The 20,306-nt window shown below is 44.3% G+C and overlaps 1 protein-coding gene across 2 annotated transcripts; it reads right to left on the bottom strand.

Moving 5' to 3' along the window:
* Positions 1-458: 458 nt before the first annotated feature.
* On the bottom strand, positions 459-20,067 carry LOC110518747 (tetraspanin-7). Of its 2 annotated transcripts, none has more exons than XM_036975050.2 (8): positions 19,898-20,067; positions 7,015-7,203; positions 3,270-3,344; positions 2,676-2,771; positions 2,429-2,584; positions 2,248-2,331; positions 1,889-1,969; positions 459-1,365 (listed from the first exon to the last, which is right to left on the bottom strand). In XM_036975050.2, the coding sequence occupies exons 1-7, from the start codon at positions 19,961-19,963 to the stop codon at positions 1,901-1,903; spliced, it is 735 nt and encodes a 244-aa protein (XP_036830945.1). In that variant the 5' UTR covers positions 19,964-20,067; the 3' UTR covers positions 459-1,365; positions 1,889-1,900. The 2 variants fall into 2 exon arrangements, with proteins under 2 accessions (XP_036830945.1, XP_036830944.1); XM_036975049.2 differs by having other exon boundaries at positions 459-1,641; positions 19,898-20,066.
* Positions 20,068-20,306: the final 239 nt, after the last annotated feature.

Below are 20,306 nucleotides of genomic sequence, written 5' to 3'. Positions count from 1 at the left end.
TTCCCACTCAATTCCCACCCAATTCCCACTCTATTCCCATCCAATTCCCCATCCAATTCCCATCCAATTCCCATCCTATTTCCACCCAATTCCCACCCTATTCCCATCCAATTTTTATCCTATTCCCACCCAATACCTACTCAATTCCCACCCTATTCCCACCCAATTCCCATCCTATTCCCACCCTATTCCCATCCTATTCCCACCCTATTCCCATCCTATTCCCACCCAATTCCCATCCTATTCCCACCCTATTCCCACCCAATTCCCACCCAATTCCCATCCTATTCCCACCCAATTCCAGTAGACGACTATACCAACTTGTAACCACCTCAACTCTTTCTCACTCACACTCGTAAGTGTGCAGACAGAAAGGCAGACATACTATTAAAACAACATGAAATAAACATAAGCCAATACATCTCAACGTGTGCCACAAAAACACATAACATCCATCAAATCAATAAAGAATATATTTATCCGTCAAAATTCGAGGCTCATTTATATTAAAAAGAACCGACGCTCACATATATTAAAATAACCTACGATCACATATATTAAATCGGAACAGCTCAGTGTTCCAAACCAAACTTGACACACACTTCATTAATTGTTATAATAATAAATAATTAATTATTAAGACATCTACACATCCAGAGACCAAATTGATTACACAGTTAGTTCATTGTAAGCTAACATCATAGATATGGACACAAAAGTCTGAGATATCATCCATGAAGCAGCGAAATAGCAGGGATGCAAATGAAAGGCTAAAAGTTAGCTCTAAATGCTCTCTCAATGTTATATCAACATATCTTCTCTATATATGTGTAGCTTGGGTATTTACAGCGGTGATCAAAAACATTATGAAAATACAGTGTATGCTGGCTACTGTATATCTTTAAATATGGGTTAATAATTTCATACTAATCTGTGCATTGCTTTTTAAATGCTAGGCCCTGTATGGAGCATGCCAGACCACAAGGTGGTGCTGTGAGAGGACAGTGAGAAAAAGACTGCTAAGGGGCAGGATGATGTTGGCGTTTAGCACTGATGCAGGGTCAGATATCCATTCATCATCCTAATAGTTAAGTTTAGCATCAAGGCTTCGTGTGACCTGTTCCTAGATATGTCCCTAAGGACAACTTCTACCCAAAGTGTTAGAGATGGCTAAACTTGTAATATGGAGCAGGATTAAGTTGCCCATAGATGCTTAACCAAGGTCAGTGTTGCATTGGGGAGGGTAAGCTGATTTTACATAAGTGCTTACTAGAAACTTCCAACTGCAGCCTGAGTCCCTCAGTGGAGTTGAAGGTACTGTGCGAAAGTCTTCATGGCACAGTATCAAGTTAAGGAATGGTACTTCTTTATGAGAGAGAGAGAGAGAGAGAGAGAGAGAGAGAGAGAGAGAGAGAGAGAGAGAGAGAGAGAGAGAGAGAGAGAGAGAGAGAGAGAGAGAGAGAGAGAGAGAGAGAGAGAGAGAGAGAGAGAGAGAGAGAGAGAGAGAGAGAGAGAGAGAGAGAGAGAGAGAGAGAGAGAGAGAGAGAGAGAGAGAGAGAGAGAGAGAGAAGAGTTTTAGTGTTGTGGGGATCTTCTGTCCCAGTCTACCAAGGTGCTGTTCGCCCTCTCCTCTTCATCTCCCTACAAACAAACAACCACCACGCAGGCTCTTAGACAACTATAGATGTGTCTGCATATATAATGTGTGTGTGTGTGTGGTCCTCTGTAGCTCAGTTGGCAGAGCATGGCCCAGGATAGTGTGTTTGATTCCCGGGACCAACTGTGCATATGCACGCATGACTATAAGTTGCTTTGGATAGAAATATCTGCTGTATTTGACATTAGTGTGTGTGTGTGTGTGTGTGTGTGTGATAGAGTAGCCACTTACCTGCTCTCCCTGCTACACCATCTCATACTGATTAGCAGTAATGATCCTGGACAGACAGCAGGCCAGCAACATGCCAATCAACTGAGAGAGAGAGAGAGAGAGAGAGAGAGAGAGAGAGAGAGAGAGAGAGAGAGAGAGACAGAGAGAGAGAGAGAGACAGAGAGAGAGAGAGAGAGACAGACAGACAGAGAGACAGAGAGAGAGAGAGAGAGAGACAGAGCGAGAGAGAGAGAGAGAGAGAGAGAAAGATAAGAAAGGGGGGTGATAGATGTGTAGAGACGTGAGATAATTGAACTTTAGATTATAGTGAACCTTAGACACAGCACTCCTATCATCAGACAACACATTCTCTATCTCACCTGTGAGAAGGCAATTCCAAATGTTACTCCCGCGATGATGGCCATGTTGGTCTCAAGGAAGGAGGTTACCAGTTCATAACAGCCCTAAAACACAAAAAACACAGGGGATGGGTTAGTATGTAACATATGGGGACGGGATAGTGTGTAACATAGGGCACTGGTTAGTGTGTAACACACAGACCTGCTGGTAGACCTTGGTGTGGTTTATGGTGGTGTTGCGGAGGTCCTGAGGGCTGCAGTCAGAGGAGTTGGAGCAGCAGCTCAGGGGAAAACCGTTAGCAGGGTAGTACACACTGCCCAACCAGCTGGTGTAGTTGTTCACCCCACAGCAACGCAGCTGGAGAGAGACACACATAGACGGGATTGAATTTTTGTATTGTTGTGACAATAGTAGTTTTGTTGATGTTGTCGTTGTTGTTGTGACTCACGCTGCTTTGGACGTTGTCCACAGCCAGGCTCTTCTCATCCTCAGCATCATAATTCAACACGGCGTCAGTATACGTCCTCAGGAAGGTACCTTTTATCTGTGGACACACACAGTAATAAAAGCCCCCCCCACACATACACACATACAGTCTTGAAGAACTAACCTTGTGGGGACACAAAATTCTGTCCCATTCCAAATGCTATTTTCCCTAACCCCTAAACCTAACTCTTACCCTAACCTTAACCTTAACCTTAACCCTAACCCCAAAACCTAACCTTAACCCTAAACCTAACCCTAATTCTAACCCTAACCTTAACCCTAAACCCAGTAGAAATAGAATTTGACCTTGTGGAGACTAACAAAATGTCCCCAGTTGGTCAAATATATATATATATATATATATATATATATATATATATATATATATTTTTTTTTTTTTTTTTTTTTTTGTGAGGACTTCTGGTCCCCACATGTATAGTTAAGCACGTTCACACACACACACACATACACACGTGATGTATCTCTACTGGCAGGTACTCAGCTGAGATGGGTCCAGATGAACTGTGGGTAATGTAGTTCAAATAGAAAAACTGACCTCATGACGAAAAACAAAGCCAGAGATCCCAGCCACCAACTCAGCTAGGAACACCAGGGACAAGAACATTACATACTGCAGAGAGATAGAGAGAAAGAGAGAGAAGGGGAAGAAAGAAGTGGAAATAAAAAAGAAATAAGCTACATATACAGAGAGATTGTGTGTGATGGGGACAGGCTAGTGATGGGGACAGGCTAGTGATGGGGACAGGCTAGTGATGGGGACAGGCTAGTGATGGTGACAGGCTAGTGATGGGGACAGGCTAGTGATGGGACAGGCTAGTGATGGTGACAGGCTAGTGATGGGGACAGGCTAGTGATGGGGACAGGCTAGTGATGGGGACAGGCTAGGGATTGTGACAGGCTAGTGATGGGGACAGGCTAGTGATGGGGACAGGCTAGTGATGGTGACAGGCTAGTGATGGGGACAGGCTAGTGATGGTGACAGGCTAGTGATGGGGACAGGCTAGTGATGGGGACAGGCTAGTGATGGGGACAGGCTAGTGATGGTGACAGGCTAGTGATGGGGACAGGCTAGTGATGGGGACAGGCTAGTGATGGTGACAGGCTAGTGATGGGGACAGGCTAGTGATGGGACAGGCTAGTGATGGTGACAGGCTAGTGATGGGGACAGGCTAGTGATGGGGACAGGCTAGTGATGGGGACAGGCTAGTGATGGTGACAGGCTAGTGATGGGGACAGGCTAGTGATGGGGACAGGCTAGTGATGGGACAGGCTAGTGATGGGGACAGGCTAGTGATGGGGACAGGCTAGTGATGGGGACAGGCTAGTGATGGTGACAGGCTAGTGATGGTGACAGGCTAGTGATGGGGACAGGCTAGTGATGGGACAGGCTAGTGATGGTGACAGGCTAGTGATGGGGACAGGCTAGTGATGGGGACAGGCTAGTGATGGGGACAGGCAAGTGATGGTGACAGGCTAGTGATGGGGACAGGCTAGTGATGGGGACAGGCTAGTGATGGGGACAGGCTAGGGATTGTGACAGGCTAGTGATGGGGACAGGCTAGTGATGGTGACAGGCTAGTGATGGTGACAGGCTAGGGATTGTGACAGGCTAGTGATGGGGACAGGCTAGTGATGGTGACAGGCTAGTGATGGGGACAGGCTAGGGATTGTGACAGGCTAGTGATGGGGACAGGCTAGTGATGGGGACAGGCTAGTGATGGGGACAGGCTAGTGATGGGGACAGGCTAGTGATGGTGACAGGCTAGGGATTGTGACAGGCTAGTGATGGGGACAGGCTAGTGATGGTGACAGGCTAGTGATGGTGACAGGCTAGGGATTGTGACAGGCTAGTGATGGGGACAGGCTAGTGAAGGTGACAGGCTAGGGATTGTGACAGGCTAGTGATGGGGACAGGCTAGTGATGGTGACAGGCTAGTGATGGTGACAGGCTAGGGATTGTGACAGGCTAGTGATGGGGACAGGCTAGTGATGGTGACAGGCTAGTGATGGGGACAGGCTAGGGATTGTGACAGGCTAGTGATGGGGACAGGCTAGTGATGGTGACAGGCTAGTGATGGGGACAGGCTAGTGATGGTGACAGGCTAGTGATGGTGACAGGCTAGGGATGGTGACAGGCTAGTGATGGGACAGGCTAGTGATGGTGACAGGCTAGGGATGGGGACAGGCTAGTGATGGGGACAGGCTAGTGATGGGGACAGGCTAGTGATGGGACAGGCTAGTGATGGGGACAGGCTAGTGATGGTGACAGGCTAGTGATGGGGACAGGCTAGGGATGGGGACAGGCTAGTGATGGGGACAGGCTAGTGATGGTGACAGGCTAGTGATGGTGACAGGCTAGTGATGGGGACAGGCTAGTGATGGGACAGGCTAGTGATGGGACAGGCTAGTGATGGGGACAGGCTAGTGATGGTGACAGGCTAGTGATGGGGACAGGCTAGTGATGGGACAGGCTAGTGATGGGACAGGCTAGTGATGGGGACAGGCTAGTGATGGGACAGGCTAGTGATGGTGACAGGCTAGTGATGGGACAGGCTAGTGATGGGGACAGGCTAGTGATGGTGACAGGCTAGTGATGGTGACAGGCTAGTGATTGGGACAGGCTAGTGCTGGTGACAGGCTAGTGATGGTGACAGGCTAGGGATTGTGACAGGCTAGTGATGGGGACAGGCTAGTGATGGTGACAGGCTAGTGATGGGGACAGGCTAGGGATTGTGACAGGCTAGTGATGGGGACAGGCTAGTGATGGTGACAGGCTAGTGATGGGGACAGGCTAGGGATTGTGACAGGCTAGTGATGGGGACAGGCTAGTGATGGGGACAGGCTAGTGATGGTGACAGGCTAGTGATGGTGACAGGCTAGGGATGGTGACAGGCTAGTGATGGGACAGGCTAGTGATGGTGACAGGCTAGGGATGGGGACAGGCTAGTGATGGGGACAGGCTAGTGATGGGGACAGGCTAGTGATGGGACAGGCTAGTGATGGGGACAGGCTAGTGATGGTGACAGGCTAGTGATGGGGACAGGCTAGGGATGGGGACAGGCTAGTGATGGGGACAGGCTAGTGATGGTGACAGGCTAGTGATGGTGACAGGCTAGTGATGGGGACAGGCTAGTGATGGGACAGGCTAGTGATGGGACAGGCTAGTGATGGGGACAGGCTAGTGATGGTGACAGGCTAGTGATGGGGACAGGCTAGTGATGGGACAGGCTAGTGATGGGACAGGCTAGTGATGGGGACAGGCTAGTGATGGGACAGGCTAGTGATGGTGACAGGCTAGTGATGGGACAGGCTAGTGATGGGGACAGGCTAGTGATGGGGACAGGCTAGGGATTGTGACAGGCTAGTGATGGGGACAGGCTAGTGATGGTGACAGGCTAGTGATGGGGACAGGCTAGTGATGGGGACAGGCTAGTGATGGTGACAGGCTAGTGATGGTGACAGGCTAGGGATGGTGACAGGCTAGTGATGGGACAGGCTAGTGATGGTGACAGGCTAGGGATGGGGACAGGCTAGTGATGGGGACAGGCTAGTGATGGGGACAGGCTAGTGATGGGACAGGCTAGTGATGGGGACAGGCTAGTGATGGTGACAGGCTAGTGATGGGGACAGGCTAGGGATGGGGACAGGCTAGTGATGGGGACAGGCTAGTGATGGTGACAGGCTAGTGATGGTGACAGGCTAGTGATGGGGACAGGCTAGTGATGGGACAGGCTAGTGATGGGACAGGCTAGTGATGGGGACAGGCTAGTGATGGTGACAGGCTAGTGATGGGGACAGGCTAGTGATGGGACAGGCTAGTAATGGGACAGGCTAGTGATAGGGACAGGCTAGTGATGGGACAGGCTAGTGATGGTGACAGGCTAGTGATGGGACAGGCTAGTGATGGGGACAGGCTAGTGATGGTGACAGGCTAGTGATGGTGACAGGCTAGTGATTGGGACAGGCTAGTGCTGGTGACAGGCTAGTGATGGGACAGGCTAGTGATGGTGACAGGCTAGTGATGGGGACAGGCTAGTGATGGGACAGGCTAGTGATGGGGACAGGCTAGTGATGGGGACAGGCTAGTGATGGTGACAGGCTAGTGATGGGGACAGGCTAGAGATGGGGACAGGCTAGTGATGCGGACAGGCTAGTGAGAAGTATGTGTTATGTCGATAATTAGCACTGTGTTTCTCTAACTACACTATATTAATCAGCATTAAACAATTCTAGTGTGTGTGTGTGTGTGTTTGCCTGTACACTCCTCTTCCTCTCCTCACCAGTTTGAGCATCCATGGGCTCCCCCTGCAGGTGGCGAAGCATCCGAACAGGCCAAAGACGATGATGACAGTCCCAGTGCCGATGAGGACGTACGGAGCGTTGGTGGTGTTCTCAGCTATCAGAGAGATATACGGGCCGATCATAAACTTCCCCCATACTCCCACTGCCAAGAGGATCACTCCTGTGATCTGGAGAAGAGAAGGAAGGAGAGAGAGAGAGAGGGAAAGGAGAGAAGAGAAAGGGGAGAGGACAAATAGGGGACATAGATGAGCAAAGGGAGATGATGGTGGGGGAGAAGAGATAGGAGAGAATATGAGAGAGAGAGAGAGAGAGAGAGAGAAGGAGAGAGAGAGAGAGAGAGAGAGAGAGAGAGAGAGAGAGAGAGAGAGAGAGAGAGAAGGAGAGAGAGAGAGAGAGAGATGTTGATATCCAGAGGTACACTATTCAGCCAGCAGAATGCAGTGTTGCTTAGGTCTACCGATAGTGCGGAGTGAACATTAGAGAACACCACCATGTTGCTCAACAATGCAGAGCCCTCTTGCCTCTCTGTAGTGTGGGAGAATAAAGTTGCCGTTAGACTCAGATATAAGATCAGTTGAGTGTAATTGATAACAGGTTTACATGTAGATATGTGATCACTAGATCAACCTTTCAGATTGTCCTTTCTGACCAAGGAGTAAACCGTGGTGTGAGAACAGAAAGGGGAGGGCAGAGAGAGAGAGAGAGAGAGAAGGGATGGGGAAGAGTTCGAAGGCAAATGGATATGTTGATACTTTCCTGTGGAACATGACACCCCACCCCCCACACACACACACACACACACACACACACACGGAGCGAATCAAAAGGACCCATTGATCCAGAGTGGGCCGCTTCCTTCCGTTACTCTGCTCTTAGCATTTGTAATGAAGGCCTGTCATAAAGGAGTGTGTTGTGTGAGCCAGCTAAAAGCCCCTGTTCACCAGCAGGGGGGGCTGCTTTTTTGTGACGGGTACAGTTGAGGGGCCGATCTGTCAAAGACACTCTACTAGCAGAGCCTGGTGCCAAACCATCTTCATCTCCCCAGTGCCCCTCAAAGAGGTCCATCTCTGCTGCCTGGTGCTGCCATACTGCAGGACTGCACACACACGGCATGTAATCAGACCCACATGTACACACACGCACAGCACACAAATACACAAAAACAATGTGACATAGTTTATTGGCAGGTGTATGGGCCCAATTGTGATCTAAATGAATTACCATTACCTGAATGAGGTGCAGTGCTGGGCCCGGTTTCCCGATACTGATTGAACTTAAGGTTCCGAGTGTTTTAACGATGCATCTTTCCTACAACTGCCGAAGATGTAACAAAAAAAATAATGTTCCCAAAACACCACACACAGAGAACGTTTGCTAAAAGGTGCTACATGGTCAATCCAAAGTCTTCATTGGCCGTGCAGCATTTATGGTGATACGGCCTCTGCAGAAGTCAGGGCATTCATACTTCACGGAGCAGCACAGAGCTATTGTGAAGGAAGTTGTCAAGGAAGTGAGTTTGTGTTTATACAGGACCTCCCACCCCCACCTACCGTCAACCAATCATGTCAATGCAGTCATAAGGAGTGCATTGTTCCAAAATTTGGGAGGCGCACTGCAACACGTTAGTGCTGGGCTAGGCCAAACACGTTTCAAGTTGTATTGGTGGTATGTACAGGATACACACGGTATACACAGTCCAACGAAATGCTTACTTGCACCAGTGGAGGCTGCTGATGGGAGGATGGCTCATAATAATGGCTGGAATGGAGCAAATGGAATCGCATCAAACACATGGAACTATGTGATGGGTGTATTTGATACCATTCCACTAATTCCGCTCCAGTCATTACCACGAGCCCGTGCTCCCCAATTAAGATGCCACCAACCTCCTGTGACTTGCAGGTTCCTTCTCAACAATGCAACAACAATAAGAAATAATAAAATATAAGAATACTACGAACATAAAGAAAATGTCTCAGTATTTTGGGATGGAAGAACACTGGGAGAGGAGTCAGAGACAGAGAATGCTTGGCTGACAGGGCCAGAGTTAGACTGTCTCCATGGTAACAGACATTTATCTCTGAGGTGCTGCAGTATCCAAGCAGAGCTCAGCCTGAACATACAGAAACCCTCCTTCTCCTCCTCCTCTCTTTCTCACTCCAACCTTGTATGAACAGCAGGTGGCAAAGCCCCTCCCCCCCATAAGTCTAGATGCACTTACTGCCGACCAAACCTGGACTGTTCTTTACTAATTAAAAGACTGAGGTCTTTAGAGACTGAGGTCCCTGAACTAAATCAATAACATTTCCCTCTTATCTTGGAATATGTTTATAACTTAAGCATTCATAAGTAATGACTCCAGTCCAGTCCAGAGAGCTCAGCCTAGTAATGACTCCAGTCCAGAGAGCTCAGTCTAGTAATGGCTCCAGTCCAGAGTGCTCAGTCTAGTAATGACTCCAGTCCAGAGAGCTCAGTCTAGTAATGACTCCAGTCCAGAGAGCTCAGTCTAGTAATGGCTCCAGTCCAGAGTGCTCAGTCTAGTAATGACTCCAGTCCAGAGAGCTCAGTCTAGTAATGACTCCAGTCCAGAGTGCTCAGTCTAGTAATGACTGCAGTCCAGAGTGCTCAGTCTAGTAATGACTCAAGTACAGTTCAGAGCGCTCAGTCTAGCAATGACTCCAGTCCAGAGTGCTCAGTCTAGTAATGACTCCAGTCCAGAGAGCTCAGTCTAGTAATGACTCCAGTCCAGAGTGCTCAGTCTAGTAATGACTCCAGTCCAGAGAGCTCAGTCTAGTAATGACTCCAGTCCAGTCCAGAGTGCTCAGTCTAGTAATGACTCCAGTCCAGTCCAGAGAGCTCAGTCTAGTAATGACTCCAGTCCAGAGTGCTCAGTCTAGTAATGACTCCAGTCCAGAGTGCTCAGTCTAGTAATGACTCCAGTCCAGAGAGCTCAGTCTAGTAATGACTCCAGTCCAGAGTGCTCAGTCTAGTAATGACTACAGTCCAGAGTGCTCAGTCTAGTAATGACTGCAGTCCAGAGTGCTCAGTCTAGTAATGACTCCAGTCCAGAGTGCTCAGTCTAGTAATGACTCCAGTCCAGTCCAGAGTGCTCAGTCTAGAAATGACTCCAGTCCAGTCCAGAGAGCTCAGCCCAGTAATGACTCCAGTACAATCCGGAGGGTTCTGTATGGTAATGAGTTGAAACTAACACGAACACTGCGTTAATGATTCAATATCAGATCTCCCTCTGTACTGTAGCTGGTATTACATACTGTACAGTATTTTGCCAATCCATCACTGTTAGAGGCCTTGCTGTTCTCTGTGTGTAGGGAACTTAACAGATAATCAATTAGGCAAGTCTCCTGGCCTGTGTTCGGGCTGGTACTAATGGCCATGCAGAAGAGCCTGAACTGTCTGGCATCATTATAAGAACACTGCCTAGATAATGGTTTATTCCTCAAACCAATTATTGCTGATATTCACCTAATATCTTATTTACCAAGAAAAACTTGGTTGTTTCAATAAACAGAAAAAAAATGTAGTTAGCAGATTATCATACATTACCATATTACCAAGGGATTTTGAAGTAAACTTTTTTCTGGAAAAGCTTTTAGAAATTTCTGATGAATTATAATATCTTCATCATGAGTTATAAGGTTAGCATGCACGTACACACACACACACACACACACACACACACACACACACACACACACACACACACACACACACACACACATACTACAGTTATGCCTACACAAAGAGATTTCCTTACCCACACACATAGTCACATGTTCATGGCAGCGTTTCTGTGGTGAGGTGACAACAGGACGTTGTATGTGTGCCCTTCTCCAAGGGCCCTGAGAGGTGAGTTCTGCAGTATGGCGTTTGCAGATAAACTTTTAAATTGTGTTTTTTATTTCAATGTCTATCAATCTATATTTCCATCTATCTATCTACAGTGGCTTCAGAAAGTATTCATACCCCTTGATTTATTACACATTCAAAATGAATTAAATATACTTTTTTTCTCACCCATCTACACACAATACTCCAGTGTTTCCCAACTCCAGTCCTCCAGTACCACCAACAGCACACATTTTTGTTGTAGCCGCAGACAAGCAAACCTGATTCAACTTGTCAACATATCATCAAGTCCTAAATTAGTTGAATAAGGTTTTTTAGTCCAGGGCTACAACAAAAATGTGCTCTGTTGGGAATACTCCAGGACCAGAGTTGGGAAACACTGCAATATCCCATAATGACAAAGTGAAAACATGTTTTTAGAAGTGTTTAAAAAAAAATTGAAAATGAAATACAGAAATATCTTGTTTACATAAGTATTCAAACCCCTGAGTCAATATATGCAGTGGTGGAAAAAATACCCAATTGTAATTTTTGAGTAAAGATAAAGATACAGTAATAGAAAATGACTCAAGTAAAAGTGAAAGTCACCCAGTAAAATTCTACTTGAGTAAAAGTCTAAAAGTATTTGGTTTTAAATATACTTAAGTATAAAAAATAATTGTAATTGCTAAAATATACTTAAGTATCAAAAGTACAAGTATAAATCATTTCAAATTACTTATATTAAGCAAACCATACAGCATGCTTTTATTTTTATTTTGTTATTTACGGATAGCCTAGGGCACGCTCCAACACTTATAGACATAATTTAGAAATGAAGCATGTGTTTAGTGTGTCCACCAGATCAGAGGCAGTAGGGATGACCAAGGTGGTTCTCTTGATAAGACCATTTTCCTGTCCTGCTGCTAAGCATTCAGAATGTAACGAGTACTTTTGGGTGTCAGGGAAAATGTATGGAGTAATAAGTACAGCATTTTCTTTAGGAATGTAGTGAATTAAAATTAAAACTGGCAAAAAAATATAAATTGTAAAGTACAGATAACCCAAACGACTTAAGTAGTATTTTCAAGTATTTTTACTTAAATACTTTACACCACTGAATACATATTAGAATCACCTTTGGCAGCAAATACAGCTGCGAGGCTTTCTGGGTAATTAAGAGTTTTCCACAACCGCATTGTACAATATTTGCCAATTATATTTTTAAAAATTCTTCAAGCGCTGTCAAATTGGTTGTTGATCATTGCTTGACAACCATTTTCAAGTCTTTTGCCATAGATTTTCAAGCATATTGAAGTCAAAACTGTAACTCAATTGGTAAGCAACTACAGTGTAGATTTGGCCTTGTGTTTTCGGTTATTGTCCTTGTTACGACTTCCGCCGGCTCCTCTCCTTGTTCGGCGGCGTTCAGCGGTCGATGTCACCGGCTTTCTAGCCATCGCCGCTCCATTTTTCATTGATCCATTTGTTTTGTCTTGTTCCCTGCACACCTGGTTTACATTCCCAAATCACACTGCATGTATTTATTCCTCTGTTCCCCCTCATGTCTTTGTGTGATATTGTTTGTGTTAAGTGTTATTTTCTAACGTGCCAGACTGGTGTTCTGTTATTCTGTGTTGCTCACGAGGTATGTTTATTTGTTAAACATAAGTTTTGTGACTGTTCGCGCGTTTTTTTACGTTTGCCAATTGGCTGGAGGTTGCGTCCGTGTGTCGGTTTCTTCTGCCTCAATATAGTGTGTGCCTGTTCACAACCCTCTGCTCTCCTGCACCTGACTTCGCTACCAGTACGCACACCATTGACAGTCCTAATGAAAGGTGAATTTACAGTTGAAGCCGGAAGTTTACATACACCTTAGCCAAATACATTTAAACTCAGTTTTTCACAATTCCTGACATTTAATCCAAGTAAAAATTCCCTGTCTTAGGTCAGTTAGGATCACTATTTTATTTTAAGAATGTGAAATGTCAAAATAATAGTAGAGAGCTTTCATTTCTTTCATCACATTCCCAGTGGGTCAGAAGTTTACATATACTCAATTAGTATTTGGTAGCATTGCTGTTACATTGTTTAACTTGGGACAAACGTCTTGGGTAGCCTTCCACAAGCTTCCCACAATAAGTTGGGTGAAATTTGGCCCATTCCTCCTGACAGAGCTGGTGTAACTGAGTCAGGTTTGTTGGCCTCCTTGCGGGCACACACTTTTTCAGTTCTGCCCACAAATTGTCTATGGGATTGAGGTCAAGGTTTTGTGGTGGCCACTCCAATACATTTTGGCACAACTTTGGAAGTATGCTTGGGTTCATTGTCCATTTGGAAGAACCCATTTGCGACCAAGCTTTAACTGATGTCTGGAGATTTTGCTTCAATATATCCACATAATTTTCCTGCCTCATGATGCCATTCTATTTTGAGAAGTGCTCCAGTCCTTCCTGCAGCAAAGCACCCCCACAACATGATGCTGCCACCCCCGTGCTTCACAGTTGGGATCGTGTTCTTCGGCTTGCAAGCCTCCAGATTTTTCCTCCAAACATAATGATGGTCATTGTGGCCGAGCAGTTCTATTTTTGTTTCATCAGACCAGAGAACATTTCTCCAAAAAGTATGATATTTGTCCCCATGTGCAGTTGTAAACCGTAGTCTGGCTTTTTTATGGCGGTTTTGGAGCAGTGGCTTCTTCCTTGATGAGCGGACTTTCAGGTTATGTCGATATAGGACTCGTTTTACTGTGGATATAGATACTTTTGCACTTGTTTCCTCCAGCATCTTCACAATGTCCTTTGCTGTTGTTCTGGGATTGATTTGCATTTTTCGCAGCAAAGTACGTTCATCTCTAGGAGACAGAACGCGTCTCCTTCCTGAGCGGTATGACGGCTGTGTGGTTCCATGGTGTTTATACTTGCGTACTATTGTTTGTACAGACGAACGTGGTACGTTCAGGCATTTGGAAATTGCTGCCAAGGATGTACCAGACTTGTGGAGGTCTACAATTTTTTCTGATTGCTTTTGATTTTCCCATGATGTCAAGCAAAGAGGCACTGAGTTTGAAGTTAGGAAATACATCCACAGGTACACCTCCAATTGACTCAAATTATTTAAATTCGCCTATCAGAAGCTTCTAAAGCCATGACATAATTTTCTGGAGTTTTCCAAGCTGTTTAAAGGCACAGTCAACTTAGTGTATGTAAACTTCTGACCCACTGGAATTGTGATACAGTGAATTATAAGTGAAATAATCTGTCTGTAAACAATTGTTGGAAAAATTACTTGTGTCATGCACAAAGTAGATGTCCTAACCGACTTGCCAAAACTATAGTTTGTGAACAAGAAATGTGTGGAGTGGTTGAAAAACGAGTTTTAATGACTCCAACCTAAGTGTGTCATGTACTGTCATGTTGTGTCTTGTTTCTGTCCTTTCCCTTCACCCTGTCTCCCTCTGCTGGTCGTTGTTAGGTTACCTTTTCTCCCCCTCTTTTCCCCAGCTGTGCCTTGTCTCCTCCTAACTACCTCGTCACCCCTTTTCCCACCTGTTCCCTTTTTCCCTCTGATTAGGTCTCTATATCTCTCTCTGTTCCTGCTCCTGTCCTTGTCGGATTCTTGTTTGTGTTGTTCATGCCTGAACCAGACTATCGTCATGTTTACTGCAACCTTGTCCTGTCCTGTCGGAACCTGCCGGTCCATCTGAGCCTACGTTTTGTTTTGTTATTAAAGAAGCTCTGTTTACGTTAATTCGCTTTTGGGTCCTCATTCACGCACCGTAACAAAGTGTATGTAAACTTCCGACTTCAACTGTATCTCCCAGCATCTTGTGGAAAGCAGGCCGAACCAGGTTCTTCTAGGATTTTGCCTGTGCTTAGTTCCATTCCATTTATTTTTTATGCTGAAAAACTCCCCCGTCCATAACGATTACAAGCATTACCATAACATGATGAAGCCACTACTGTGCTTGAAAACCTGGAGAATGGTACTCAGTAATCTGTTGTATTGGATTTTCCCCAAACATAACACTTTGTATTCAGGAAAAAAATGTAATTGCTTTGCCACATTTTTAGCAGTATTACTTTAGTGCCTTGTTGCAAACAGGTATTCTGCACAGGCTTCCTTCTTTTCACTCTATCAATTAGGTTAGTATTGTGGAGTAACTCCAATGTTGTTGATCCAACCTCAGTTTTGTCCTATCACAGCCATTAAGCTTTAACTGTTTTAAAGACACACCTGGACTGAGAGGTTTCCTTCCTCTCCGGCAACTGAGTTAGGAAGGATGCCTGTATTGATACACCATCCAAAGTGTAATTAGTAACTTAACCATGCTCAAATGGATATTCAATGCCTGCTTTTTTATTTTTTACCCATCTACCAATAGGTGCCCTTCTTTGCAAGGCATTAAAAAATCTCCCTGGTCTTTGTGGTTGCGTCTGTGTTTGAAATTCACTGCTCCATTGATGGAGCTTACAGATAATTAATTATATGTGTGGTGTACAGAGATGAGGTAGTCATTAACAAATCACTTTAAACACTATTATTGCACACAGAGTGCAACTTGTTAAGCAAATTTTGACTCCTGAACTTATTTAGGCTTGCCATAACAAAGGGGTTGAATACTTATTGACTCAAGATTTTTTCAGCTTTTCATTTTTGATTAATTTGTAAAAGTGCCTAAAAACATAATTCCACTTTGACATTATGGGGAATTATGTGTAGGCCAGAGACAAAAAAATCTAAATTTAAACCATTTAAAATTCAGACTGTAACACAACGAAATGTGGAAAAAGTCAAAGGGTGTGAATACTTCTGAAAGCACAGCCTTGTCTTTATATTATAAACATCCTTCCATCTATTGTATCGATATTCAGGCCAGAAACTAGATTAGATTGTGGGTTTGTCTGCTTACAATATAACTGATGTCATCTGTTTAAATCAAAACCCAGGGTCAGGTAGGAAGAAGTGATGACGTTGCTATTGTGACGCATCGACCGATGTAGAAGGTTGCCTTTAGTCCCAGATCTAGGATCAGATTACACTAACAATCGGAACCATTACCTAGGATGATGAAGAAAACATTGGATTCTGTATCAGTGGCAACAAGGCAATATCTAACTAATAAAATCCAATGCAATCTGAGAGATTACACAGAAACCAGCAGCCATGACAACACTGACAAAACCAGTCCCCAATACAATAGGACCCAAAACGGATGACCCCTTTCCCACCCGTCCCTAAAAGAGAAATCATGAGTTCTATTTTTAACAGGAACATTAAAACATGTCACTGTCTCACATACCTCACCGGCATAGGCACCACTTCACACCACACCGTGTGAACTGGAGTCTGAACCACTCACCGGAAGACATTAGCGGTCATCACAAGCTGACGACAGTGAAACTCAGGAGCTAAACTATCTGAAGAATTTCAAACCACCACCCCTCTGACAGCCCATCCCTAGTTCCCCTAACCCCCCGGAAATGAGACGAGCTGTTGCCCTGCCCCGGTGCTGAGACCACCGATCCAGTCGGCTGCTCCTTCCTGCTGGGGAGATGTGATCATATGCAGACTAGGGTGTGGAAGCGTTAAGGCTGCTCTGACTGACCGGACTAAATATAAATGTTAGTATCTATGACAGGCACTAAATGCTTGCTGAGAGAGTCATGTACAGCCTCTGATTTTCTTGTCTCACATGTAAATGCTGATCCGAGGCCAGATTTGAGTTATACTGTATGTCCTTGGGGGTTCAGGTTAGGACTGGGGACAGGGTCAACTGATCCCAGACCTGAAGGTCTAAGAGGAGCACTGGGAGAAAAGGGTCCATATCAGGGGAAATCTTAACATTAAACGTTTTTGATATTCTAGAGAATACAAACCATTTCCAATACATATTTAGAGTTTTGTGGATATGCACCATCTCTTTTAGACATATATATGACATTGGGATTACTCCAAATATCACACATGGCATATGGACTCATTCAATATCCTGAGATATGTGACATCCTATTTTCGCTCTTCATGTTGACAAATACTGACTGTATAAATCACATATCTGTGTTTCCAAGATATGAAGCTATATTGATTCCAGATATGCTTCTCTTTGCTGAGGTCCATATCCGGGTCTTGATATGCTTTTTTATCTGCTGAAAATAAGGACAATTTCTGATGCATTTCTGAGTTTTCAGCACATGCTCAATAATTTGGCAAATATAAAATCCATATTTTTCTTTCATGCATTCCCTCCGGATATCATACAGGGTATTGCCTTGACTCATTAGATATCCTGGGATAGGCCTATCTGGACATCTTATTTGTTTGATATGTTGACAAATACTGATAGAAGGCATACATAGTATATGTTCTCAGCACATAATGCATATGTTCTTGACTGAGGTCCATATCAGGATCTTGATATGCTTTTTGATATGCTAAATGACAATCTCTGATGCTTATTTGAGTTTTGAGGACATGCTCAATAATTTGACAAATATTAAATCCATATCATTCTTTCAGACACTAGCTATATTTTTTGTATTCCAATCTGCATAGAGGCGCACGCAAACCGCAAAATAAAAACACTGTAACTGGTAGCCTAGCAACAAGAATCCGGTATTTTATGCTGTGGAGTTCCAGCTGTCATTTTTTAAAATTTGGGCGCCATAAATGAGTGTGTAAATAGTATGTGGTCGAATGGACAACTGGAGAAACAAAAGTGAGAAGCTCTTCAGAAAATATGTCAAATACGTTAACGCTAAAGAGTAGCAAATTTGAGCTATTTTATTTATCTTGGTAACTAGAATCAAGAATGTTAGCTAATTTGGCCAGCAGCCATTAGGGTTAGCTAGCTAACGTTAGCTAGTTCTCTAGGCTTGATGGGGGGCAAAAGCTAACTGGCAGCCTAGCTAGCTAACAAATAACGAAATTGCCTTCCCTTCAGGAAAACATATTTGTACCCAATATCAAACCTCAAGGTGACAGCTAACGTTTTAAAACAATATTTAGGCATATTTTGTATTACTGATTAATATAAGCTATCAAGCAAACGCATTTAATTAGCTAGCTAACTTTAGCTTGTTTCAGTTCGTTTTGTTATGAATGAAGCAGGTATGGTAGCTAGCTACCTTGTGGTATGGTTATGTGAAATGACAATATTTTCTTGCAATATTGACACAATTTAGATTTTATGCATTGGCAGTTTGCTCTGCGCGGGACCGCTTTTGACCATGTCGCATCCATGTCCATAACAAACAGGGCAGGGTATTGAGGGTGTACACGTTTTATTTTCTGTAAAATAAATACATTTTTTTTTTTTTTGCAAAGGCTGGTCTACGTTTGCTTCTTTACAGAAAACTTTTTGTGATTGGAGCTCTGGATTTGATTGCATTTTTTAAAAACATAAATAGCAGAGATGTGCTTTGGAAATAGCAACTTGGATTAAATATGACGATGTCCTCCTTTCCGTGCCCTGTAGCCTACTATTGAATATTGTGTAAATGCATGCTCAGATATGTCACCTTCATGTGAAGAAGCACAATGATTTTCGGCGCCTGAACAGGTCAAATAATTTGGGCGCTGGACATGGATCATGAGGCGGATTTAGCTCATTTTTGATCAGATACACGAGGATGCACATAATGTATAATGTATATTGTACGGATATCTATTGAGAACGTGGGGTAATGTGGATTCGTTCATGCCTATGTATAAAGGCTTAGATATGTCAAATATTATACAAATATGCAAACGGGTGCATGCGCATCAGGTGCATGTCTTGAATTTATCTCATGGCACTCCCGATATCTCCCTGGACTCATGGTTGAAGGGAGATGTCTGATATCAGGATTGGATGCATGTAGAAACTCCCATTATGGAGAATACCCTAGCTCCGTATATGAAATTAAGGAGACGCGTATCTGGAGCATGTCTACTCCTTATATAGAATGAAATGTCAGATGTCCAGAAACAGATAAAGACATCCCCTGATATTGACCACTTTTAGCCCAGTGAAGCATCCCTCCATCCTTGTCTGACAAAGATATCTCAGGATAAGAGCTGCAAATACACCAGATGAGTTTGTTTACCTTAGGATAGCCTATAGAGGGATTGCTTATGTTTTCCTTAGTTCCCCATCTGACTTGATGCCCATGCATCTGTAGGCTACTGTTTGTCATTTAGCCTAATAATATACAGAGGAGTTGGCGAAAGAAACATGCTATGGTATAACAATGATAGAGAAGTCTCAGGAGACATATAACAACAGTACAGAGCTTGTATAAGAGTGAGTCAGTCAAGACAAACAACTTATCAGGATGCAGACAAATCATTTGAAATGCGCTGTTTACAAAACATCAGGTGCACATCCATCTCGGGATTTTATAGTGCGACCTATGGTCGAATGCTAAATCAATGACAAAACAATTGACTGCAACCTAGCAACCTATGCATGCTGTAGACTCGACATTGACGAGTGCACGTTCATGCTGCTTCGCACCAAACGATGGACCGACAGAAACCGTTACATGATAACCTCGACTGCTAACCTCTACCCGTGTCTGACTACAGAGCTACTGCGCTCTATATAGCCTAAGCATGAGCATGGCATGTATTGCGGTCAGTGACAACTTCGAAATACAGAGCAACACATCGAGACTTCCTCACGCTAGAGTAAGTGACAATGTACGAAATAAGCCAAACGTTACAGCAGAGGATGTCGCATTTCTCCAAGCGTGTGGGCTTGTTGTAAACATGACCCTGGTAAGAAGTCATTATAACAAAGGCACAGATTAATACAAAGGCACAGATGAATCTGTACCACAAAGGCAGAGGTTGTCTACAAGAAGACATATTAAAAAAACACAAGTACACCCTCGAATGAACTGAATTCATCAAACACATGGAAAAAATAACGGTACTTACGGGTAGCCTACAGCTCTGCATCTACAACGACGGAAACGATCTCCCCAAGGCTTTCATTGGGGCAAGGATAAAACAAGGGTAACGTTAACTTACCCAAAACACGAAGGAGTAAACGATGAGGAGGGTTTTGAGAAAGGTTATCACTGGTTTGGTCTCCATTCTGCCCAATGCCCATACAACAGTAAACTGAAAGGACTGTTTCTGCAAGCGTTGCGCTACCACGACTCTCCGCTGGAGGTCTTTCGGCTGCTGCACCACAGACATTCACAGCGCAGCCGCCAATATATTTTTGCTCCATAAATAGAATTTGATTGCCCCCCTAACCACTGATACAGGCTCAGAAATTATTTATCGGGAATATTAGGTACGATTTGTTTTGATAATCTGTTCCTAGACCTGGTCTGTGGTTAGGAACAAATACCCGAGAAAATAACACAGCTCGATTATCCCCTCTGGCGGACCTTTCAAGCAGGTGGGTTTCCAAGGGCAGTAGTATAGAGTT

The sequence above is a fragment of the Oncorhynchus mykiss genome, chromosome 3 (genome assembly GCF_057628025.1).
Source record: "Oncorhynchus mykiss isolate SJ-2025 chromosome 3, ASM5762802v1, whole genome shotgun sequence".
Taxonomy (NCBI): domain Eukaryota; kingdom Metazoa; phylum Chordata; class Actinopteri; order Salmoniformes; family Salmonidae; genus Oncorhynchus; species Oncorhynchus mykiss.
This window is presented reverse-complemented; position numbering and strand designations above follow the sequence as displayed.